This window comes from Equus caballus, unplaced genomic scaffold (assembly GCF_041296265.1).
Source record: "Equus caballus isolate H_3958 breed thoroughbred unplaced genomic scaffold, TB-T2T haplotype2-0000448, whole genome shotgun sequence".
In the NCBI taxonomy this organism is placed as follows: domain Eukaryota; kingdom Metazoa; phylum Chordata; class Mammalia; order Perissodactyla; family Equidae; genus Equus; species Equus caballus.
The window spans coordinates 31,480-57,448 of NW_027221892.1; the positions used below are offsets into that span (position 1 = coordinate 31,480).

Here is a 25,969-nt window from a genome sequence, read left to right on the forward strand (position 1 = left end):
AGCTTATTTTTTTTCAGTATTTTCTTTTGTACTTCTAAATAGAGTCTGGACTTTATCTTCACATTGTTTTATAGAACTCATATATCTGTATTTTTCTTGAATTTGCATTATTAGGTCCACAAGAGACGTACTTTTTTTTTTTAACTTTTATAAAATACTCAATTTGGGAAAGTCTGTCCTACTCGATTTCAAACAACGTGGGAGCGAGATCTTGTTTGACTTCATCCACGTATATTTTTCAGTAACAGGTTTCAGTGTCTTGCTGATAAATATTGCTTAAATAAAGCATGAATGCAAATTTTTCTTTCTGTAGTATTTTATACTTGTTTTAAAATAAGTTGAAAAGGGTTTAATTAAACATAGAAGTAGCTCCCCTCCAAAAATTTCTCTCCTTCACTATTTGTGATCACTAAGAGGAACCAGAAAGAAAACTCCCCAGCGAGACAAGTGAAATATAAAAAGAATAAGAGAAAGAAAAAGAAAGGAACCTTGTTTTCTATACCACATTCACTTAAGACAAAAATAGGGAAGCTATTTTTTAGCTTGAAAATAATGTTATGTGTTCTATGCTGCAGATATTCAATTTTATATCCTAGGAAACACTACTGTTCTACTAGGAGGCAGTGTAAGTGTGAGTCCTGGCTCTGCCGCTTGTTGTGAGACCTTGGTCAAGCTACCCGACCTTGCCAACCCTTACCGTCCCGGTCCGTAAAAGGTAGTAACATCTACCTCCACAAGCTATTGATCGAATAAGGCTGACAACACAGCGATGACACGTGCCAAGCGCTCCTATGGCACCTGTCATCACGAGCAGCTCAGTGAAGTTCGTATCTCAGCGACTCGGTGGGTCAATGCAGTACACGTAGAAGCACACTGATGGGAATGCGTAGGTTGAATTTCATTACACAGGTTAGTATTAGCCAGGCATTTTACTAGCTGGACTCTGAGTATTGTTTAATCTCACTGTGTTTGATTAGCCAAATTCAAAATTAGTAATTCTGCGCTCAGGTTATCTCATTCTCCACGGCGCGGTCAGAGAAGACGCTGCCTCTTGAGGACCGCAGACCGCAGCGTTTGCAGTGCGCGTTTGCTGTGGCGGAAGAGAACACCGGACGTTCAAGCCCGGGCTCAAGCCACGATCTCTCAAACCATGAAGACATCCGCAGCGAATTTACAAAAAAAAAAAAAGGCAGAGCAACACCGACATGTCAGTCTTCTAAAGCTTCCGAAGCCGCTGCCGGATTCCAGGGCGCTGGCGCGCTCGCGGCACTGCGACAGGGGCGGGGCCGCAGCCGTAAAGCAGCGCCCCAGACCACGTGGGCTCCGACGCGGCCCGGTGCCCTTGGAGGCTCTTGCTGGGGGGTCATGGCAGGTTCGGTGCAGGGCAGTGGGTCCAGGGCTCTGGACCTGCTCCGGACCCTGCCCCGGGTTAGCCTGGCCAACTTAAAGCCGAATCCGGGCTCCAGGAAACTGGTAAGTGGCTGGTGGCGTTGCGGGCAAGCGCTGGCGCACGGGGCGATGGAAGCGGCCCTGCACTGCCCGCGCTTTCCGGGGACTGCTTACTCCAGAGGGTATTGGGATGGAGGTAGGGTTTCTGAGTCCCTGTTCTCCTTAACTGCAGAGGAAAATCTTCTCGCGTGGTGTCAACTCGTAATACGGTTTATGCTTAAAAGCATAATTATGCTAGGGCGTAGGAGCGAAGTCGCACTGCAAAATGATTGTCCCGTTCAAAATTGGAATTAAAATGAAGGACTTTTCCAGTATAGCTTCATGGGAAAGAGTTGAATTGATTTATTCCGTTAGATGTCTCTTCAAATCACTAAATACAGCCAGAAAAGCTGTTAGGTGACGTACTGTAATTTTGAAAATCAGTTCGTTGCCTTCGTGAAGTGACAGGAAGTAAATTAAGAAAAATGTTTTCTTTATAAATTAATCTTTAAATAAAATAATGTATGGGTAGCAATGACATATTTACAATTCCAAAATAGAATTTCTTAACTATCATGTAAGCTTTGTTTGTTGTGGATGTTTAACTCTAGGTTTTTTTCCGTTCGAGCCTGTTGTAGAACCCTTATCCCCATCCCATCCTTGGAAGTTTGCCTTTGAAACACAGCTTGCACTTTGGTTGCAAGAATTAGGTACATCTTCAGAGGCAAAGATGCTGATTTAGAGTGTTTGGACGCTAGAGCAGCTAGGACAGTGCTTGGCACAAGGTAGTGTTAGCTAGTACTGGTTGGTTGGATGAATAAATGGTGTAACAAAAAATATACAACGAAAAGATGAGATACAGTTTATAAAAAGGCATCTGTAGATCATAAAACTTTGTTCTTTCCTTTAGGAAAGACGACCGAGGGGGCGGAGAAGAGGTAGAAGATGTGGCAGAGGCGACAGATAAAGGAGAACGACAGAGAGGAACCCGGCCCCGACTGGGCTTTGAGGGAGGCCAGACTCCATTTTACATACAAATCCCAAAATACGGGTTTAATGAAGGACATAGGTAGGTTGTTCTGCTTTTTAAAGTAGAAAGCCCTGTTTTTCGCTGAGAATCACCTAAAAAATAGCTTGGTAGAAATTGATAGTCACTTTGAAGCAAACTTTTGCCCCTGTTCCTCTGAAGCATCTTTAGTCGTGCAATTAGTTTGGAATAGCAGGGAAAAAAGCCCAGACATTGAGCCTGCAAAATGGAGATAATGATGCCTGCTCTCCTGGTTGTTTAGAGGCTTAGCAATAATATATATAAAAACCTGGCTCATTGTGATTACCCAATAAATGACAACTACGATGGTTACTTTGAGTTCCATTAATGCATAATTCAGATAGTGGGTTAAATTTTCCCCAAATTTGTTTGTTGATTTGTGTAAATGAGTGAAGTAAAATGCTTAAGAGGCAAAGTATTTTTAGCAAAATAAAGGAAATACTGGTTTTGTGTCGTTACCAAAAATCAAGCAGTATAACGTTTCTGTTGTAGTCAGGAGGGTCTTATTTTGTTACCATCTAAATTGTTGGAGGAAAATAGAGAACAAAACTTTTAAGTTGATGTGGAGAACTTAAGAGGAAGAGAGTTGAGTTTTCCAACTGTTACTTTCTTGTTTTGTAGCTTCAGACGCCGGTATCAGCCTTTGAGTCTCAACAGGCTGCAGTGTCTTATTGATTTGGGTCGAGTTGATCCTACTCAGCCTATTGACTTAACCCAGCTTGTCAATGGGAGAGGTGTGACCATCCAGCCATATAAAAGGGATTATGGTGTCCAGCTGGTAGAGGAGGTAAGTCTGGATTAGTATTTTTGGAGTTAGATAGGAGGCTATTTCTGATTTTCATATAATCTATACTCTGCCTCCTTTGTTTTTATCCCTTTTGAATTGTTATAACCATTACATAGTGGTGATTGTGTTTATACTCAGTTGTGGTTTTAGAAAGCCAGCATGATCACGTCGAGGGGCCTCTGTTCCCATGGTCCGGGAATGCTCTTCTCCCGTGTGTCCGTTCAGCTTGTTCCCTCCCTCCCTTTGGTTCTCTGTTCAGATCTGATAATATCAGAAAGGTCTTTTTTGATTTTCTTTTATAAAGGAACACTCAGCCCCCACCCGCTTCCCCCACAGTCGTACTCTGTCTGCATTACTCTGCCCGAAGTATTTTTTCTTTGAATATATGAACACCTGACATTTATTACTAAGTAATGCATTTATTTTTCACTGTCTTCCTCAGTGTGATGTAAGTTCTTTGAGAGCAGGTACTGTGATTCATTCCTATGTTTGCAATATTGGAAATATTGGCTCATGATAATAACTCAGTATTTATGGAAGAAAGGGATCAAATCCAATTCTAATCGCAGTAAAGGACTTTTCTATTTATAGACATTGGCCAGGCATTTCATAAGCAAATAAACGTGTTGTTAATTAACTGCTCCTCCTCCTTGTTGTCAGTAATGTAACTGTGTGAGTAACTTAGTGTCCACTAGAGGGAGGCATATGTTTATGGAAAAACCTTTTAGATTCCTTTGAAAAAGTAAACCTTACGGATAAAGGATTTTCAAATAAGATGATTTGAAGATAGATTACCAAATATGCGATTAAGTCTCAGTATCCTACTCTGGGTGTATAAGGGAATGCACATGTAAATTGACATGGAAAAATCCGTGACCTCTTCAGCTGTTAAACTGCGCATCCCAGCAACTCACAGGTATGTGTCTATTAAACTAACAAAAATAATCCTGAAAACGACACCAGGGCAGTGGTTGTGTAAGTACAGTTCCACATCGTTTACAGCGCTGTAAATTGATTTCAGATTTGTAGTAAATAGTGGATAATAAGACTTTCTGATCCTTCAGCATAAAATTACCAATTTGGAAAGACATGTTTTCAAGGAAAAACAAAATAAACCTAACTGATAGAAAGACATTCCTAAAAATGCTTTTATAATACTTAAAATACTGCAACTAACCCCAATGTCCAAGGATGGGGAGTGGTCAAGCAATCTATGGAATAGTAATTAAAAATCACAAATTATAGGGGCTGGCCCTGTGGCCTAGTGGTTAAGTTTGGCGCCCTCCCCTTCTGTGGCCTGGGTTCAGTTCCTGGGTACAGACCCACACCACTCGTCGACGGCCATGCTCTGGCAGCAACCCGCAGACAAAATAGAGAAAGACGGGCAACAGATGTTAGCTCAGGGTGAATCTTCCTCAGCAGAAAAAAAAAAAAAAATCACAAATAATATGGCAAGACCTTACTTTATTGAGTCAAACGTACCATAATTATTAAAATGCAGGTCGGTATCATAGATGGAAAAAGTGTATCTTAGAATTGATGGAATATTTTTTAAATATATTAAAGGTTCATAATTAATAAAAGGAACTTGATTGGGAGCCAGCTTGTTTCAACCACACCAAAATAGGAAAAAATTCTTATCACTACAAAAAGAATGGTAATGATGCCATCTTTTTATTTTTGTCAGAATCTGTTTTGAAATTAAAATATAGCACATCCTAACTAAAGTGATCAAAAGTAGAACTTAAAAAAGTTCAGGACTACATTTTTCAGTGTTGACCATGGTAGGGAAAGGTAAACTTATTTTCTGTCAGTTTAGAGGCTGTAGTAAAGTCAATAATGAATGCAAAGTGAATTTCTGTTGTCCTTTGCTCCCTTTTTTCTTAGAGGGGGTGACCCCTCCAAAGCTCAGATATTTTATTCTTTCGCTGATTCTAGCCCACTCGTCCCCCTCTTTAACCTTCTCTTGGCCTCTTGCTTGTTAAGGGATAGGAAGATAAGTCATGATCTGTATCCTACAGCATAATGTTGTGGTTAAGAACACATACTGTGGCTGGACTGTCTGGGTTAGAATCCTAGCTTTGTGATTTTGGGCAAGGTATTTAACCTATCTGTGCTTCAGTTTCCCCATCTGTGAAGTTGGTTTAGCAATAATCCTGTCATAGGGTTGTTATGAGGGTTAAACAGCCAACTATTACCGAAGTACTGGGAATGGGTGCTTATATTGGTGTCTACGAAATACATCAAGTGAAAATATAGTCATCTCTGCTCACAGGGAAGGAAAATTGGTAAAAGAAGGGGGCCTAGAAAATGTAAAAGAATTTGATGTTATTTGATAGGACCTGGAAGCAGAAGTCTTTGAAGTAGGAATTGCTGTTACATTGTGGGCATTTTGGAGGAGGAAACACAGTGTAAAAAGGAAGCTTGCCATAGTTAATTTACTTTTAGCCAAGCTAGCTACTCACAGACTATTTTGACGTGTTACAGGGTGCTGATACCTTTAAGGCGAAAGTTAATATTGAAGTACAGTTGGCTTCGGAACTAGCCATTGCTGCAATCGAAGAGAGTGGTGGTGTCGTTACTACAGCCTTCTGTGATCCCAGAAGTCTGGGTAAGCTTGCTCCGCAGTCATTTTCTTCTCTCCCTCTTTGTCTCATGCTGGCTGCATGTGAGGATTGTAAAAGTCCTCATGGCTGTTTGACTTGCCGTTTGGACACCTCTGTTTTCTGTTTCAGGATTTCTTATTAGTGCTGTGGCTGGTGGGGCTCTGTCCTCTGATAGACCTCAGCCAGTAGGTCATAAAAAGGTTTTGTTTTTGTTTTTGAACACAGGGCTTAAATACAATGTTACCTATGTCTAGAAACTCACTAATGGTTGGTAACCCAGGAGTAACTCTGACTTTCAAGATACAAACTTTTGAAAATTAAGCATTTCCATTTGTTTACTTAAAACAAGCTTATTTAATTAAAAGAGTTCTTGGAATTAAGTTCTCATCTTGGTCATATTTAAAAATTAATGATTATAAAATACCATTATTAAAAGAAAACCATCATGTAAATAAAATAGTCAACATTTGCCTTTCTCTTTTTTTAATTTAAAAATTGTTTTAGAAATTCTATGCAAACCTGTTCCATTCTTTCTGCGTGGACAACCCATTCCAAAACGAATGCTTGCACCTGAAGCACTGGTGCCGTATTATACTGATGCAAAGAATCGTGGTGACCTGGCGGATCCGGCCAAATTTCCTGAAGCAAGACTTGAACTCGCCCAGAAGTATGGTTATATTTTACCTGACGTTACTAAAGATGAACTCTTCAAAGTTACTACTCGAAAGGACCCAAGGCAGATTTTCTTTGGTCTTGCTCCTGGACGGGTGGTGAATATGGCAGATAAGAAAATCCTGAAACCTACAGAGGAGAATGTCCTCAAGTATTACAGCTCATGAATTCCCTTCCAAGAAAGCAGAGTTGGAAAAGAGGACTGGAAAAGGAGGCCATGCGATAAAACAAAGAATTGGTGCGGTCACTGTGTTTGAGTGATGTCTACGACCTGGCTCTCAATAATACTTTCATCTTGGTCATTGTATTATTTCTTATCATAGTCATTGTCAAGGAAAGTCTGCCTAGCAATGGCTTAAACAAATTAGTTTTTTTCTTATTTTTTATCACCTAAGAAGAATTGGTAGTGACGGTAATAGCCATAGCAGTTCAATAATCTTGCAGTTTCTGTATCTGCAATTCTCATGGCCTCTCCCCAAGACCCTAAGATGATCACCATGGCTCCAGTAAGAATAACCTTAAAGGGCAGGAAGAAGCGGGGAGAATGGTTCAAGCTATAGCTGCCCTGTTCATAAGGAAGCAAAAGTTTTCTCATGACCACCCCTTGCAGACTTTCATATACATCTTATTATCCATAGCTGTGTCATTTGATTCCCTCTAAGGGCAATGAGGCTGACGCACTGAGACTTAACTATGCCTGCCTCTACAGTTGGTAGATGGGAGAGGCAGAACATCCTTGGGGATGGAAATTGATTAGCCAACCACTAAGGACTGCCAACGTCATCAAAAAAGTTATTCATTCAGTATATATTTGTTGAATGTCAAGTATTCTAGGTTCTATTTAAATAACATAATATACATATATTTTATAGGGTACTTGATATTTACAAAATATATTTTTATAAATATAAAATAATTAAAAATACTTTAGAAAAGGTGCACTACTTCAAAAAAAGATCATAATAGAAGTTTTCAATGTACATTTTTTAAAATGTGCTTTCAAAAACCGTACCTAGGCATTCTGGAAAATGTAATGAAAACAGGTATTGCAGTTTGAATGGTACTACGCTAGAAAACAGAAGTAAATAGTTGTAGCAAAAACTTGTAGATATAAAGATGTTTCTGTGAGAACATAAAGGGCTGATGTACCCATAATGCACATGACAGAGGGTTTAACAATGTGCTGCCAGGCACCGTAGCTTTTATATACTCGTTGATCCGTTGCTGCTGCTATTAAGTTGGTTTTTCTTACTAACGCAATAGGATAGACTTAGGGTAGATGATAATAACACATTGTGTTCTGTGAGACAATATTGGGCCGTGGAAAAGAGAAAATTAAAAGGGGCGATTTAATTTTGAAGTTACATATATGATCCTGAAAGAGATAGAGAAACAACAGGAATAGTATTATCTTATAATAGCACATCTATTTATTTGGTAAATTTAAGACAACTGTTTAATAGTATCTTTATTATGTTCAAGATTATCATTATTATGTTTAAGATATTATTATTATGTTTTTAAGACATAATTTTCACTCTGAGCTCATTAGTAACAGTATAACAAAAGTTGAGGCAAATTCATTTTTGTTTTCAATCTGAAAAAAGTCACTTTTGGAAGTTTCAAGAATGGAAAAAGTGCTATAAATGTGTTTCATTAAATTGTTCTTTTAAAAATGTATTTTGAAAGTCTACAACAATGTATGAACACACCATTTTACTATTAATTTCTTCTCCTGTACATATCCGTGAGACCAGAATAAAAATGGACTATTTTCCTGGCTAGATATGCATTTATTTCATAAAGGAGCTCCTAATTGCGAAAATACTTGGGTGAAACCATCATCTCCATTCTCTGGATCCATTCCCAACGTCAGATGGAGAGACGAATGTGACTGGATTTCACCTGTTCAGCTTGTAACCCCAACCTTTGTCTCCACTTGGAATAAAGTTGTGTACTTTCGCTATCAAAAGGAACTTCCCATTCACCATCTGGCCCTTCAGCAGTCCCCTAAGCACTAAAAATAGAAGTAAGACTAAACGGGTGAAATTAATTTTAATGATTTGTTTTACTTAAGCCAGTATTTCCAAGTATTGTCATTTCAATATGTACGTAGTGTACACTTAGTAATGAGATATTTGATCTTCTTTTTTTGTACTAAGTTTTCAAAATCTGGCTTTTACAGCATATCTCAATTCAGACTATCTGCATTTCAAGTGTTCAATAGCCACATGTGGCTAATGGCTACTGTGTTGGACAGTCCAACTCCAGAGTATCTGGGATTTAGCTGCTCTGTTTCCAGTTGACTAAAGCAGCACAGCTACCGTGACAATCAAGTTCGGTGGTGGGTTAAAATAGTTCTATATGAATTGATGTGCATAATGAAGATGCATGCCTAATTAAAATACAAAACCACCTCCCCTTGGAGAGAAATCAAGCAGGTACCATAAGCCAAAACATAGACCACACATCAGAAAATATTTAGATAATCATCACAAATCTGCTTTTAATTTTGAAATATTTGAAACATAACCAGCCAATATTAGAAGACTAACAGAAAATATTTGAAGTAATCCAATAGTACAAAATAGAGGCAATAAAAGTTATGAGTATTTAATAAATGTTGTGTTTAATAACATGGATAATATAGCCATGAAGTATCTTTAAGTAAAAAGAGTTAGAAGACACTGTGTCTGATATTACTTCATTTTGGTAAAATAAAAACATTTATCATTATTTGAACAAATACATAGTAAAAAACATTGAAAATGCTTATTTATGTTTTCTAAAGGCACCATTTTTTGTTCATAACAAAAAATAAAATAAGGCATGGCACTGTGCATGAGTAGCTAATCTGAAAAACCTTCCACTGTAAACGCCTGGATATGCAAGACAAATTATATCAAGCATTCTTGTACCTGCAAAATTGAGGTCATATAAAGGAAAGCACAATGCCTCGTTTTCCACAAAGGAGGAGGAGTTCAGAACAAGCTCAATGAGCATCCAGTGCTGAGGCTGGTGTACCGCTTCCCTAAGTTGATGGGTATGGGAGGATGGGTGGGGAGCTTCTCTAGAACCTAGAGGATTGGGTTTTACTATCCCTACTGGAAGAGGAACTCTGTACTGGGACCCTGAAGGATCCGTGTTTCACAATGAAACCCCTACAGTAAAACTAACCCTCAATGAAAAACTTGGCTGAAATAGAAACCCACAAACACAGGGAGTTGACAGACAAGTCTTTGTTTTTTTCTTGGACTCCAGCTGGGATTCCTCTAAGAATTTGTCACTAAATGTGTGCCATCCAGTTGGTGTGGCTTCAGTGTCCACCACAACTGTACCTAGGAAAAGTCTAGCCGAAAAATAAATATAAAAGTATATTCTAAATTAATTGCATTTCCGTAGCAAGAGAAACTCTACACCCAGGCTACACAACAGTTTCAAGATAAAGCATTATGAAGTTTTAGCTTCTAGTATAAATATAAATTTACAAATCCTATATTGGGGTTTCTATTGTTAGATAACAAATTCTTACAAAACTACTGGCTGAAAACCACCTTTCCATATACTTATGGGTTCTGTGGGTTTAGAATTCAGGAAAAGCATAGGAGGAAGCTTCTACATGTTGCATGGTGTCTGGGGCACAGGCTCGTGAAGACTTGACAGGTCAGGGTGACTCCGTGGCTGGTGGCTGGAATCAATCAGAGGAGTCTTCACATGTCTGTGAGTTGATTTTGGCTGTAGTCTGGGTCCTCAGTGAGGGTTCACAGGAGCACCAGCATTTGGCCTCTCCGTGTGACTTGGGATTTCCACTGCATGGTGGCCCCAAGGTTCCAAAAGCAAGCGTCTTTGCAAACAAGTCAGAATCAACATTGCCTTTCATGACATAGCTTCAGGAGTCCTGCAGCATCACATCTGCTATATTCTATTTGTTAAAAGTGAGTTACTTATATCAGCTGAGATTTGAAGGAAGGGGACACGGAAACTGCCCTCAATGAGAAGAGTGTTAAAGGATTTATGGACATATTTTAAAAACACCACAGTCTGCATTTGGGCTACAAATTATTTAAATTCCTCTCACTTGCAAAACATACTTACCTTCTCCCAAGACCCCTCAAAAATTTGATTTCATTACAGCATTTGGGTCCGGTTCAAGGCCCAGGATCTCATAATCTAAATCAGATCCAGGCCAGATTAAGTTCTTCAGATACAGTCACCCTTGATATGAAGACCTGTGAAGCAAAGAGGTAAGTTTTCTGCCCCCTCTAGCCACACCCCTCTTCCAAACATACACATCTGTGGGGATACAGGCATTGGATAACTGCTACTGATATACCCACTTAAAAAGATGGCAAAAAAAAAAATTTGTTATGTAACAGTGATACAGTGTCGGATACATATGCTGTGTATCCACAGCAATTCTGAGGTACACCCAGGTGCATGCTGGCAGTTCTCTGATGTAGGCTCAGCCCTACTCTCTGGAGGGTTTTTTTCTTGCTTTTGTTTTGCTTTCCCCATGGTGCTTGGCTTTGACTTCTGGTTTCTTGGTTCTGTACTCTGACAAGCTGCACGGTATTTCCATAGATAAAGCATGACAAATTATGAGCTAAAGATGCCAAGTTATAAGGCCCATTATGAAAAAACCTAACATGATTGAATGTAATTAATATCAACTGAAAGTAGGTTTAGAATGCTAAGAATTTATAAAAGTGGTATGATAAATTATAAAAAGCATATTTTAAATGATTAAGACACAATCTTAAAATCTGAAAAATAAGATACCACGAAGGGGTAGGTATAAAAAAGTAGAATTTTATAAACAAAAGTTTTATTAAAATTTAAAACACCTTACACGGGTAAAATAACAGTTTAGATACAACTGAAGACAGAATTAGTTAACCAGAAGAAAGGACTAAAGGGAATGCAGATTAGAGTGAAAAACAAATATGTAAGGTTTAATGAGCTTGTGGGATAAAACTGTATGGTCTAACATATCTAATGGAATGTCTTTGAGGAAAGGAAAGAGGCAATATATGATGTGAAAATGATTGAAAATATTCCAGACTTATCTTAAATCGTTAGATCCCAGAAGTATAATTACCCCCCAAAAGGATAAGTAACAATAAATCTATACCTAGAAATATTCTAAAGGAAATTTCAGAGTCAGATCTTACAAGCAGCCTGGGGAAAAAAGACAGGATAACTACAAAAAACAGTAAGCTTGACGTTAAAGTTAACATCAATAAAATGTCGAAAGATAATATTATATATTCATGGTGCTCAGAAAAATTAACTATCATTCTAGAATTCCAAGCCCAGGTAAACTACCATTAAGCGTAGGCATGAAATAGACATTTTCTAGAGAAACCACGAGGCAGGAGGTGTCTACCACTTATAGACATTCATAAAAGAACTTACAAAGGGTGTCATTTAGGAGGAGGGAAGTCTCCACACTAGGAAGGAATAGGATACTAGATCCAATGGGGATCGAAGAATCTGTTAGATACATGGGTAAGTCCAATTAAGGTTTACCCAAGTTCTGGAGATATAAAAAATTATGGAAAAGAAAAGTGTGTAAGACAGGAGGCAGTGGAGTAACTGGAAGTAACAGATAATAAGCATCTTGTATATCTTGGGAGGAGACTAATCATAACTCACTTTAGACATTCTTAAATGAATTACGGTTATTAAAATTGTTAAAATATCACAAAAGTCAGAGAGAGAAGATAAAACTCTGTTTCAGGAATATAGAAGAGAAGGGACTTTGAAAATTCTCTCATGACAAAAGCACTTAGAATATTGCAAACACCATTGTAAAGGTATACTGAAATGCTCATGATTGAAAGTGTAACACCTCGGCTCCAAAAACAAAGAGTGAATGGACAGCTGGAGTGGAAAGTGAGAGCTGACACAGCTGCTGTGCCAGGAGGCACGTCTGTATAGTGGTGACCGAAGGCTTGGCTGATAGTCGTCCACAAGACAACGTGTAAGTTCTACACTAGGGCTGAAAGGGAGCACCGATGCTTCAGCCGTGCTTGTGGCAATTGTTGATAGTGGTGATCAAAGGGCTTGAGTGCTAATGGTCACATAGGATGTGGGAATTTGAGCAACAGATTTGAGCATGAAGCCGGGACTTGCAAAGGATCTCTGCTCTCCGTGTAAATGTGGACCAAAAGAAAATGCCCACCTTCAATAGGAAATGAAAAGAAATATTGTCTGCTTCAGTTCTGGCTGTGGGAAGGGTAGAAAAAAAATTTTCCCCCTAACATTTTATGACCACATGCTTCCATTCACATGGATTTTTGTGCTCATATTTGTATTGCTTTACTTATGAGGTCTGGGAACTCAGACGACACAGGATTTCTGAGATAAAGTCGCACCAAATGGAAACTTTGAATCTAAAATAACAAAATACAAGAGGAAGCAAGCTATCATGATGTCAGCAGCAGACAGAAACAAATCGCATCACTAATCTGTCAAGAAAAGCAGAATAGAATTATTGGACGGAGACTATGTGGTGTAGACTGGCTAGCTGTTCTCTCAATGTATTTCATCTTCCTCTCGGATTCAGAGATGGAGTCATTACATCTCCAAGTTTCCCTTATGGTTGGCTATGGCCATATGACCAAGTTCTGGCCTATGGAATGTGTCACTTTCAGGCCTACTTGATAGAAACTTCCAAAATACAATCCTCCATTCTCAACCTTGCAGAATGGAGAGAACAGTATGGGTTTGGAGGAGGAGGATCCAAGATGTATACTCAAATAGGCACAAGGAAGACCACTCAGCCCCAAATACCTGTTGATCTGATTTCTGTTTGCAAGGAATACATGGCACAGAGACTGATTGCGTTTTTGCAGCAACAGCTAGCACTAAACAAATCAATAAACTATAAAATATGTGTAAGTGATTAAACAGATAAAAGAAGGAATTGAAAATAAGAAAAAGAAAAACTCTTTCAGTAAGGACCAGGCAGATTTGGAAAAGAACCAAAGTGAATACCTATAAATTATATGCGTCATCTTGTATATCTTGGGAGGAGACTAATCATAACTAACTTTAGACATTCTTAAATGAATGACAGTTATTAAAATTGTTAAAATATCACGAAAGTAAGAGAGAGAGAAGATAAAACCCTGTTTCAGGAATCATATGAAAGCCTGGGGGAGGGTGTGGTCTTTACTCCCAGGGATCATCATCTGTATTATTGATCCTTCAGCCAGTTGCAGCTATGTGACAGTGAGGTCCAGAGACGGTCCTCTGCTTCAAGCAAATTTGGAACTATTCCCTTTAGCGGCTGCCACTCTGATCCTAGATTAATCCATAAAAGCTATGATCTTAAGCATTTTCCATCAAGCTAATGAAGCTCAGCCATCAGGGTTCCTACACTTGCTTGCACTCCTTAAGGGCCTTGGGATAAAATCCAGCAGTTTGTTCACCTGGTCAGAGATTTTTTTGTAACGTTGAAATAGTTTTAAATGCAACTGACTCCTGTCTCCAACTCTCAACTTTCCCTACATCCCATATTCTCTCGTATCAGAAGGCTTGAGAACGACAAAGCTGACTTAGGGTATGACTAAATTTGGCTGAATGGCACTGATTTTTGTGGTTTGCAGTCACATCTGTATTAAGTTATTTAGAACAGATGTAGCAAGATGACCACTCTCCACTGTGCTGATTCATCCTGCACCGTTGTGACACAACAGTGTCACAAAATACGTCAGGTGCAGCGCATGTCCTTTTTTTCATTGGAGTAAAGGCTTCTACCACAGTTCCTCATGCTGTTGACTATTTCAATATTTTACAATAGTTTACATTTTCTTTGGGAATTTGGCTATTATGTGGAATATGTTGACTACAGAGCAACTTGAGTTTTTCTTTATCATTTAAATGTAATAAGATGCTCATTATACAGCTGTTCAAGCCTTGTAAGGTGAGTACAGCAAGGTTCTGAAAACTAAAACATATTTTTGCTGAATTAGAGGAGAAACCCATTCACAAATGAGATGCAAAATATGTATTTAAAAAGCTAATAAAGTTTGAATCCTCTATCTTAACTGAAATGACATTTGGAAGAGTTTCAATGAACCCTGTTAGAAGTGGCAGATTCCTGGTTGGGTGTAGGAAGTTGCTGTGGCTGGGTGGCACGGAGGCTCCAATATTTCACATCCCTCGGTTTCTGTGCCCTTTGCCATGTGACTTGCACCGTCTGCCAACTCAGCCCTTCGAAACAGGCCTAGACTTGTGAGCTGCTTTGGTCAACAGAGTGGGCAAATGTGCCAGTGTGCCAGTTCTGACCCTAGGCCTTCAGAAGCTGTGTGTGCCTGTGGAGTTGATTTCCCCTCTGTCGTGATCATGAGAACACGTCTGTGTAGCCTGTTGGGGGATCAGGAACCATGTGGAGGAGAGATGCCTCACTCCCCCTAGAGGACATTCCAGACCAGCCAGCACCCAGCTGACAAGCCAGCTGAATGCGGACACCTGAGTGAGCCCAACAGAGCTCGGCAGAGCCCGTCCGAGACCAGCGCAAGCAGCCAGCTACCCCCGAGACTGTGCAGAAATGGTCAGTAACAGGTTTTTTGTTCTACCCAAGTTACGTTTTGAAGTGGGTTTATTATGCTCGTTATTGTGACAACAGATGCCTGACATAGAGGGATGCATTCTTTGTTTTTGTTTTTATTAATGAAAGAAATAAGAGGAAAAACAGCTAAGAATTAGGGAAATATGGGAAATGTAATAAAATGAGCCCTAAACTTCATAGACATTATTCAAATACTGTAGTGGGCTGCACGGTGGTCCCCAAAAGATATGTCCACATCCTAACCCCTGAAATTGGTGACTGTTACCTTATTTGGAAAAAGGGCCTTTGCAGTTGTAGTTAAATTACAGATTTGAGATGAGATCATCCTGTAGGATCCAGGTGGGCCCTCAATCCAGTGACAGCTGTTCTTATAAGACACACACAAGAGAAGACAGACATAGAAGAGGGGGCGACGTGAGGACAGAGACACATTGGAGGGATGTGGCCACCAGCTGAGGAAGCTTCAGCCACCAGAAGCCACAGGGGCGTGAAGTGGATGCTCCCCGCAGTCTCTGCAGGGAACGCGGCCCTGCCGACAACTGGATCTGAGAATCTTGCCTCCAGAGCTGGAGGAGAGGACATTTATGGTTTTTTTAGGCACCCAGTTTGTGGCAACTTGTTACAGTGACCCTAGGAAATTAATGCAGGTACCCAGAAGTAATTTGTAGTCAAAACATTTTAGATTCTGACCAAGCCGCTGCCTCAGAAACCACACGAGCCTCTTATTGTCTGTGATGGTCTCTAGGGAATGAGCTGGTCAGGGTCAGGAAGGAGGGGCTCGAGACCTTCCCATCTGTTCACCAGCAGCGATGCCCTGACACTCACCTGAGCAGGGAACAACGCTTCCCCGGGCCGTTCAAGCCTCATTATCTTCTTCACCCTCGGATCACGGGATTATCCAATTCTTTCTCTACCACAAGTATCAGTATTTTCCAAGATTTTTGTATCTTAATGTCACGGTCATTAGCACTTCCTTAGGCCCATTCCTCACTAACTTTAGAAGCACATCCTGCTTAACACTGTTCAAAAATTATTTAAATACACTGTTTTCGTTGTCCCTCAGTCACAAACAAATGTAGATATTAATCAAACAGAATACTAATCTGTGATAGGAAAAAGCTGTAACCAAAGCCCTGTTAGACACAGTACGTCCGCTAGTTCCTGTGACTGCATCTATTTCTATTAGAATTTTATGGATTAAGCACTGAAGATCCTAAAAAATAATATTCATTATGTGAACAGCATTTCCCAGGTATGATAGAAATATCACTAGTGGCGTTTAAAATAAAGTTATCTACCACATGTTGGGATTTTTAAATAAGTATGTATTATTCAAATAGATATTAGGAAAAAATAACACACCAACCTATGACTCCACATGTATTACTTCTTATGACAATGCTAAGTTTAAAAAGAAAAAAGTGAGAAAGGGGCCGGCCCTGTGGTGTAGTGGTTAAGTTCGGCACACTCCACTTCAGTGGCCCAGGTTGGTGGGTTCGGGTCCCAGGTGCAGACCTACACCACTCATCGGCCATGCTGTGGCAGCATCCCACATGCAAAATAGAGGAAGACTGGCACAGATGTTAGCTCAGGGAGAATCTTCCTCAAGCAAAAAAAGGAAGCTTGGCAACAGACGTTACCAAACAAACAGAACAACAAACAAAAAACAAGAGTGAGATAAAATGCTGTGGTATAAAACACAGCAAAAACAATGAAGGAGTAGGGAAATGACTTAAGTTTGGAAAATGCCACATCATACATACCTCATACATTTGCTAATTTTTCAATTATGTAAATTCTAGGAAATCAATAAAAACTAACAATTCTTAGCCCTAAGATCATTATTAAACGAGAGTGCTCTGAAGATCAGTCTCTCCTCCACTGCTGGCAACCTTCACAGTTGGCATCACAAATCCTCATTCACCAGTTTTCACCTGAGTAGTAGCCTCCTTCAGATTACACCTCTAAGAAAGTACTGCAGCCTAATAAAACGTCCCAACTCTGTCACATCACACGTCTACATTCTGAGGAACAGATAACAGAATTATACACGTGGAGAAGGAAAACTGCAGAATACTAATTTTCTACATACTCAGAACCTGCCTTTCCTTTGAGATTTGGATACAGTGGCTAGAATCCATCTAACAAGAAGATAATGCCCTAATACCATACTGGTATAAAACGTGCACTTACAACTGGCCAAAGCACAACAGAAGTCTCTCTCTCGCTCTGGTAAACTTCCACGGCAGGTGTTCCTGGTCAGCAGGCGGTCTGTTGCAGGCCGACTCAGGGATCCTGGCTCCTTCCATCTTGCAGCTCTGCCCTGGAGCTTCCTCGTTCCCTGCATTCAGCTGACTGAAGAAAGCAAGCCTGGAAGCAGCAGACTCTTGATGAAGTATCATCGAGACGTGCTCTGAGACAATTCTCCATGTCCCAACCAGCTCTGCTTCCATCTGCTGACCTTTGACTTTCAGTATCTGGTCAGACATAACTAACAGTAGTCTTGCAATCTTGACTCAAAAGCAGTGTTGGGACCCAGGGCAGACTGCCCCCAAAATATGCTACAATGGCACGCTGATTATTTTGACTTAGTTATTTGAGAAGCAGCTGATGCAAAAATTGCACTTTGACCCTTTCCATTTCCCCCTGAAAGCAGCAAACGAATCTCCCATGTGAAAAACAGCTTCCTCACGAGGCTGACCCAACGGCATAAGGGTTAAGTTGGCGTGCTCTGCTTCGGCGGCCCAGGGTTTGCAGGTCCGGATCCCGGGGCGGACCTAGCACCGCTCATCAAGCCACACTGCAGCGTCATCCCACATAAAACAGAGGAAGGTTGGCACAGATGATAGCTCAGGAACAATCTTCCTCAAGCAAAAAGGGTGGGGCTGGGAGGGGGTGGAATTCAGGGCGGAGAGGCCTGTATAAACACACCTTGTTACTTTTTTACTAATTTACCACCACAAGTCCAAACTCTGCTTAGATTGCTTACTAATGAAGCACCCAAACCTAAGTATCTTTGTCCTGTCAAATCCTCACAAATTTAGTGTTTCTGTGTGTAAAAAGTATAAAAGCTGCCTGCTTTGGTCACTTCTGAGCGTTAATTTTAGGATCTCCCACGTGTACGCATTACATTCGAGTTTTCTCTTTAATCTGTCTTGTGTTCATTTTACTATGAGGCCAGCCACAAGAACTCAAGAGGAATAAGGGGGAAATTTCCCCCTCCCGGACAGGGGCATCTACCACTTCCACTCATACCTGCTTCGCCGCAAGGGAATCTGAAAAGTGAAACCTGGAGCTGTAGAACTGTATCTTATGGAAGGACAGAACCGATTTAGATGGACAGCTAGCCATCTCTGCCACATACCAATGCCCAAAAATTATCATATCGCTTGTCACTCTACCATTAATGAAGGCTTTGCAAGACCTTCGACAACCTTTTCTGAGAAACGCAACTGTCCCTGGAAGAGCATGCCTGGACTTACTACCTCCACGTCTGTAACACAAGGGAGCCACAGACAATACCAATCATTTATCAGTTTAGCTAATCAGCCAAACATGAATCCCTTGGTCCCACCCATGGAGAGATCCTGATTAAGAGAGTCTGGGGTAAGGACAAGGATCTGTAGTTTCAGAGAGCTCCCTGAGTGATTCTGATGAGCCAGATTTGGGACCCCCTGGAGTAAAGTCCCTTCTAACTTCAAAAAAAAATAATATAAACCTAACATATATTTACTAGACAGAGAGCTGAAGTGTGGAGAAGAGGGGAAAAAAGGAGAAGAAGGGTGAATGAGGAAGGAGAGTAAACAAACGCACTCAATAGGGATGTCACACAGGGATTCCAAAACAATCTCTCATGCAAAATGACTCTGAGGAATGTCACTTTTAGCAAACACTGCCTCCACCTCCCACCCTGAAATCCTAGGGTGTTAAACACCACCCATATGGAAAACCAGATTACAGACCCTGAAGATTCTTAATGAAAACCATTTGGTCTCATTTTTTGAAAGACTATAATTCCTACTACCTCTCCTCGAATGATCTAAATTGTCTAAGCTATTTGTAAAAGCAGATTACCACCTTAGTTTAAATTCTAATGGTTTTATAGTTATATGAACTTCTATAACTGTGATTTCTCATTCTAGAATAATTGATCCAATAATACGCATCAAATTCTGGTCCGGAATCCACGATCAGCAGAAATCACAAGTGAATTACACACTTTGAAAGAAGTGGTTTGTTGCTTGCTCTAGGTTTAAAACACAAAGTTTCCATTATCCTTAGTAACTGACAAGCATGCTGGGCTTTGGCTACATTTGATGATTACACTGCTATTATTCCAAATGCATCAAACAATAAATATCTTTTTCCTATTAGGCTTCCTATTACCTTACTTGTTTTTATTTAAAACTTTTCGTGTTTTTGTTTAAAGGGAGGAAAAAAGCATATAAGAGAAAATAAAAGAGAAATAGGAACATGAAACACATTGAAAAGCACTGGCAATTAAGACTGAGATTATCCAGCTTCAGCAAAATGCATCTGAAACTAGAAGAGCTGAAGTACTTAAAATTTGTTTTAAGAAGCCTATGTTCGGATCTCCAACAAGCACTACATGTGTCTCAAATGCAGACATCCCTGCTATGGAAGGACTCTCCTGGCTGTCAGCTTAGTAAGGGGCTGACTCTGCTGGAAAGCATGACATTACACAATTACAAATGCTTGACAGTTCATGTGGTTTAGACAATTTGAGCACTCTGAATTGAATACCAAACAAAAACAGTAGTGCTATTTGGTTTCATATCATTTGACTTATGGCTTCTGGAACATCTTTTAATTTTTTCTGTATTTGTTCATTTTAAGGAGTGACTGTCATACTACGGTGGCTTAAAATAAAGTTTACAATATAACCAATGTGTATCTAAGAAATAGTCCTCATAATATGAGATAATTATGATACAAAAACAATTATCAAAGGCTAGAAAACAATAGGCAAAGGGAGAGTCCCCAAAAGTGCCCTTTTTAGCAACCAAACTGCCTAAGCAAAGAAGTAAGATTTCCCAAATCCTATGGTGTGATCTTACCAATTTCTAATGAACTGGAAGATGCAATCCTTAAAACTAAAAACAAAATCCAATTACTTTTCTGCTTTAGGGACTCAGCATCTGCTAGAATGACACTCATATACGCTGGTTTAGAAACAAACCTACTAACATAAAGAAAGCAACTTCAAAAATGTGGGTATATACAGCCTTCCCTCTCCACAGTCTTCCACACTCCCATTCCTATTTTGACTTTTCCTTTTTGTCTCGAAACTCCAACGCTCTCAGGCATAACAGTCTTGTCTGGCTGTCCTCTCCCTCTGACCAGGTCTGACAGAGTGTTAGGAGTCAGCCAGCCTCTACCGTTTTCACCTCTGTATCCACACACACCTTTCCTCCCCTAGGAAACAGGAGGAGTCGTGGTACCAACCCCCATATGCTCACTGTGAGGCTCAATCCTCAGTTAACTGAGGATAAACTCAGTACGTAATGTCCTTAGACCAGTGTTTGGCACCTGGCAAGTGCTCAGCAAGTATTAACCATCATCATCATCAAAAACAATCTTCTGTTTGATATCCCTACTGCTGAAAGTACTTTCAGACCATAATGCTGCAAGAACATATCTTCTCCACCATCACCCCCACCAGATCTTTTTCATACAAACTGAATAGTCCCTGTGTAGACAGACTTCGCAAAAAGAAAAGACATAAGTGTATGTTTTTTAAAAATTTGGCAGGTACAAAAAATAATTTGAATATGTGCGAGGCACTAAGCATAACATAAGAAAACCCTGAGTACAGATCACAGTTTAAGAAAATTAAATTCAGGGGGCCAGCCCCATGACCAAGCAGTTAAAATTCTGCACACTCAGCTTCAGGAGCCTGGGTTCACAGCTTCGCATCCCAGATACAAACCTACTCCACTCATCAGCCATGCTGTGGAGGCATCCCACACACAAAACAGAGGGAGACAGGCAACAGATGTTAGCTCAAGACGAGTCTTCCCCACCAAAAAAAAAAAAGAAAAAAATTAAATTCCTATCTTTCAGTTCCGTTTCGGGATCCCTATCACCTTCTCTCTTCTAATAGAGCTACCCACTAATTTGAATGTGTTTGTAATTAATCTGCTTTATTACTTTGCCATATCTGTATTCCTAACAGTATGGACTTTTGCTTCACATGTTTCAAAACTTTAAAAAAGGAAAAATACTATGTGCATTCTTCTGGAAGTAGCTTTTTTTCCTCAATATGATATTCCTGACAATAATCCTCAGTGGTGCAGGTGGCTAAAATCCATTCAGTTGCACTCCTATAGGAATACAATTTATCCATTCTCCTCGGATGGACACTGCTTCCAGTTTTTGCCTTTTACAAACAGTGCAACTGTGAGCATTTTGTCATGTCCTCAGGCACTCACATACATGCGTTTCTCTGGGGCACCAGTTTGCCAATTTTAGCATGCATTAAACCACCTGAACGGCTTGTTAAGACTGAAAGCTGGCTCATCCCCAAAGCCTCTGATTCAATAGGTCTAGGGTGGAGCCCCAAATTTTGCATTTATAAGAAGTTCCTGTGAGATGCTGAAAACACAATTTAGAAGCACTGCTCCAGGATAAAGACCCAGGAGTAGAATCACTGGGTCAAAGTGTACATCCATCTTTAACTTTACTAGGTAATCCCAAAGTTATGGTACCAATTTACAATCCCACCAGTTGTGTGTAAGCATTCCAGTTATTTCCGACCTTCCTAAACAGCAGACATTGTCAGATTTTTACACTGTTGCCAACCCAATGTTATGAAACTATACACCACGTTGGTCCTAAACTGCCTTTCCCTAATTGCTAATGAAGTCGAGAATCTCTGCATGCAGGTTTCCTCTTCTGTGAGATGCCTACTTGGGTCATAGGCCCATTTTTCTATTGTTCTTACTGATTTGTCACTGTTTACCTTTCTAGATACAATCCTTTCTCAATAATACGTACTGAAAATATCTATTCTCACTTGTGACTTGTCTGTTCACTTTCTTGATGGTTTCTTTTCATAACCACAAGCTGTCAAATTAATGCTGTCAAAGCGGTCAATCTTTTCCTTTATGGTCTACACCTTCTGTGATCTGTTTAAGAAGCTCTTCCTTGTATTAGACTCACACAATTACTGTCCTACATTGTCTTCCAAAAATTTCATAGTTTTGCCTTCTGTATTTAAGCCTTTAATTCACCTGTAGTTGATTTTTCTGAATGATATGAATTAGAAATGTATCCCACTCTCAAGAAGTTTCCTATTGGCTAAGGCCCACAGATATGACCAACTATAACTTCAGAGAGGATAATGATTCCTGTTAACCCCTACCTTATTGAGGTTTATTCTGCTCTCTCATCGAGGCAAACCAAACACTGGATAATTTTCATACGGAAAACTTGGAGGGTTATTAGCAAATTAGTCAGACTATGATCCCCACCCCACCATACTCCAGGAAGAATCCTTAAAAATACCACACACACAAAAAAAGAGGCCAGCCCTGTGGCCAAGTGGTTAAGTTTACACACTCGGCTTCAGCAGCCCCAGCTTTTGCCAGTTCGGATCCTGGCTGCAGGCAGGGCCATGGCACCACTCATCAGGCCATGCTGAGGCAGCGTCCCACAGAGCACAACCAGGAAGGCCTACAAGTACAATACACAGCTATGCACTGGGGAGCTTTGGGGAGAAGAAGAAGAAAAACAAAGGTGCAAATCGTAAAAACAAAAAACAAATTTTTTTAACTCTAAATTTAGTCTTATTCTAAAAAACTGAAAGTTGAGCATTGGGGAAAGTGTGGCAAAATGAGCATTCTCAACAGTACTGGCTGGAATATAAATCTATACAAACTTTCTAGAGGGTTATTTGCAATATATCAAAAGCCTTAAAATACATATCTTCTTTGAGCTATCAATGACTCTTTACAGAACTTATCTTAAGGAAACAACTGAACAAAATACATATTTAGGAATATTCACCATGGAACTCTTTCTAATAGAAAAAATTGGAAACAGCCTAATCTCCAACAACGCAGGATGGGTTACAGACGTAGCTGCTGCAGCACATCCATATATGGTCATGCGCCACCTAAGGACGTTTCAGTCAACAGTAGATCACGTAGATGATGGCCATCCCATGAGATTAGTACCACAGAGCCTACATGTGTAGGAGGCTATGATAGAAGAAAATTTTATATATTGAGGTGTATGGGGAAGCCGTTCTGGTTTAAATGCGATTTGGACTAAATTTTATTTAAACCAAAGAAGCCTGACTTACAGCCTGTCAAATGTTCGTTGTATATTGTCCCAAAATAAAGAATGTACTCTTTTTTTTTCAATATTTCTTTTTCTGCTTTATCTCCCCAACCCCGCCCCCCCCGCACACAGTTGTATATCTTAGTTGCAGGCGCTTCTAGTTGTGGGATGTGGGAAGCCACCTCAACGTGGCCTGATGAGCGGTGCCATGTCCGCACCCAGGATGCGAACCCTGGGCCGCCGCAGCAGAGTGCGCGAACTTAGCCACTCAGCCACAGAGCCGGCCCCAGAATGTACTCTTTGAAGGTAAGAACCAATGCCTCTCTTCTTATGACACCAGTACTTTTTGAAGATAAGTGTCCTTTCCCATGACACTGGGGTCATGCTGACCCACTGTGTATGTACTCATCTATAACAAAGTATCTCCTTGAACCCTTGAGAGAATGTACCCCTGTCACACTTGATGTATGTCTGTTTGGAAATGGTATATAATGGTGCTGAAAAATCACTCTTCTTCACAGCACTTACGAAGGCTGCACTCCCAGGCTGCAGTCCTCAGCTTGGCTCGAATAAAACTCCCCGCTGTAGAATGACTATTGATTATTCGTGTCAACAGCTCGACCATCTAGGTTTGTGAAAGTACACTTTATGATGTTTGCACAATGATAAAATCACTTACACATTTCTCAGAACGTATCCCCATTGTTAAGCAAGGCATGACTATAGTGGAATACTATGATGATTATATAGCTGTGTTAATGTGGAAAGATGTTTCTAATAGTCTGGTAATTTCTAAAACCAGTTAACAAGATGCACATATGATATTCTTTTATTCTCAAATATTTATGGAGAGCCTTGTGTATGCCAAGCACCAAGCAAGTGACTGGTAAACAAAAAGAGATCTGTTCCCTGCTTCTAAGGAGTTTACAAGCTTTGGAGGGGGATGAGGGGGAGGGAGACAGGCCACATATATATCTTCCAACTGACTCCTGTTGGCATAATAAAGGGATATACGTTTTGAAAATACAGACCATTTCTATGTGTCTGTGTATCTATGTAATATCTGCAGCACCTCATCAGCATAGTCTACAAAGAGAACACACACACTCAGCCGTATGGACTAGGAAGTGGGTCAACAAGAGGATACTTGGAGCAACTGCCTTGTGATGAACTGAAGCACACAAATCTTCTACAAAAATGCTCTAGGGAGAATCTTAAGAAACGCAATGTAGTTATGGAAAGTCATCCACTGGAAGACAGATGCGAGACAGATCGCAGAACCACAGAAAAAGAATTGGAACAAAGAGCTTCCGCTGTTGACAATTCAAGACTAAGACTGACCAAGATCAGGTACAAGTTCTTGAACAAATAACTGTTCTTCTACAAGTCTACAGCTTTACCCTTCCCTACTATGTTGGGATCTAACAAATAATAATGAAGCCTCCAAGATAAGAAAGATCTCATAATTAGGGTCAGGCTCAAAGGATTCTGACATTCTATATTCATTTCATTTAAACATCTGCACTACAATCAGTAAACTTACGAGAGTCATTAATTACAAAGGGAAAATTTTTTTCTTTGGAGCACAGAAACATGTCAGACACCTCAACCAAGAGATCAAAAGTTAACATTCACCAGCGATAAGACCTATCTACATCACACATGTGCCAATATGATGCACTGAGAAGGGAACAACCTCACCACTGTGGTATTCTTGTCACAAATGCTTAACCCTCAATTTAATCATGAAAGAACACCAGATAAATCCAAACTGAGGGACATTCTGCAAAATAACTGACCGGTACTCTGGAAAAGTACCAAGGTCATGAAAGATAAAAAACTGTCACAAATTGGAAGACACCAAGGAGACACCATAACTAAATGCAGTGTGGGCTACTGGACTGGATCCTCGACCAGAAAAAAGACATCAGGGGTGAAACCCGAATAAAGACTTTATTTTTTATTTCTATTTTTTTTTAAAGATTTTATTTTTTCCTTTTTTCTCCCCAAAGCCCTCCGGTACATAGTTGTGTATTCTTCGTTGTGGGTCCTTCTAGTTGTGGCATGTGGGACGCTGCCTCAGCGTGGTTCGATGAGCAGTGCCATGTCCGCGCCCAGGATTCGAACTAACGAAACACTGGGCCGCCTGCAGCGGAGCGCGCGAACTTAACCGCTCGGCCACGGGGCCAGCCCCCCGACTAAAGACTTTAGATTAACTCTATCAACTGCCTGGTTTCAATAACCGCACTATGGTTACATAAGAGGCTAACAAAGGGACGCTGGTTCTAAGGTATACAGGAATTCTCTGGGCTAATTTTGCCATTTTTTTCTACTTCTAAAATTATTTCAAAGTAAAATGTTTGCAAAAGTAACTTCACATGAATGATAAAGAGATATGGGGGATCACTCAATAACTCTTACATAAAAATATGCTACCTCCTCGGGGCTGGCCCTGTGGCTGAGCGGTTAAGTTCGTGCGCTCCACTGCAGGTGGCCCAGTGTTTCGTTGCTTCGAATCCTGGGCGTGGACATGGCACTGCTCACCA

The 25,969-nt window shown here is 40.2% G+C and overlaps 1 protein-coding gene and 1 pseudogene across 11 annotated transcripts in view; one reads left to right on the forward strand and one right to left on the reverse strand.

Annotated features, from left to right (window-relative positions):
- Positions 1 to 25,969, reverse strand: part of LOC138922086 (uncharacterized) — a 59,469-nt gene that overhangs the window by 14,012 nt on the left and 19,488 nt on the right. For 4 of the 11 annotated variants that reach the window (XR_011435169.1, XR_011435170.1, XR_011435175.1 and 1 more), the window contains one exon: positions 17,313 to 17,489. The exons of 4 other annotated variants lie outside the window; for them this stretch is intronic. Coding sequence is in view for 1 of the 7 variants with exons in the window: in XM_070258917.1 (XP_070115018.1) it covers positions 17,313 to 17,489 (177 nt within the window). In the remaining 6 variants the exon portion in view is untranslated. Of the gene's footprint in view, positions 1 to 17,312; positions 18,037 to 25,969 lie in introns of all 11 variants that reach the window. 3 more of the 11 variants (XR_011435173.1, XR_011435172.1, XR_011435176.1) reach the window with 2 other exon arrangements.
- LOC138922077 (large ribosomal subunit protein uL15m-like) lies at positions 35 to 8,325 on the forward strand (annotated as a pseudogene).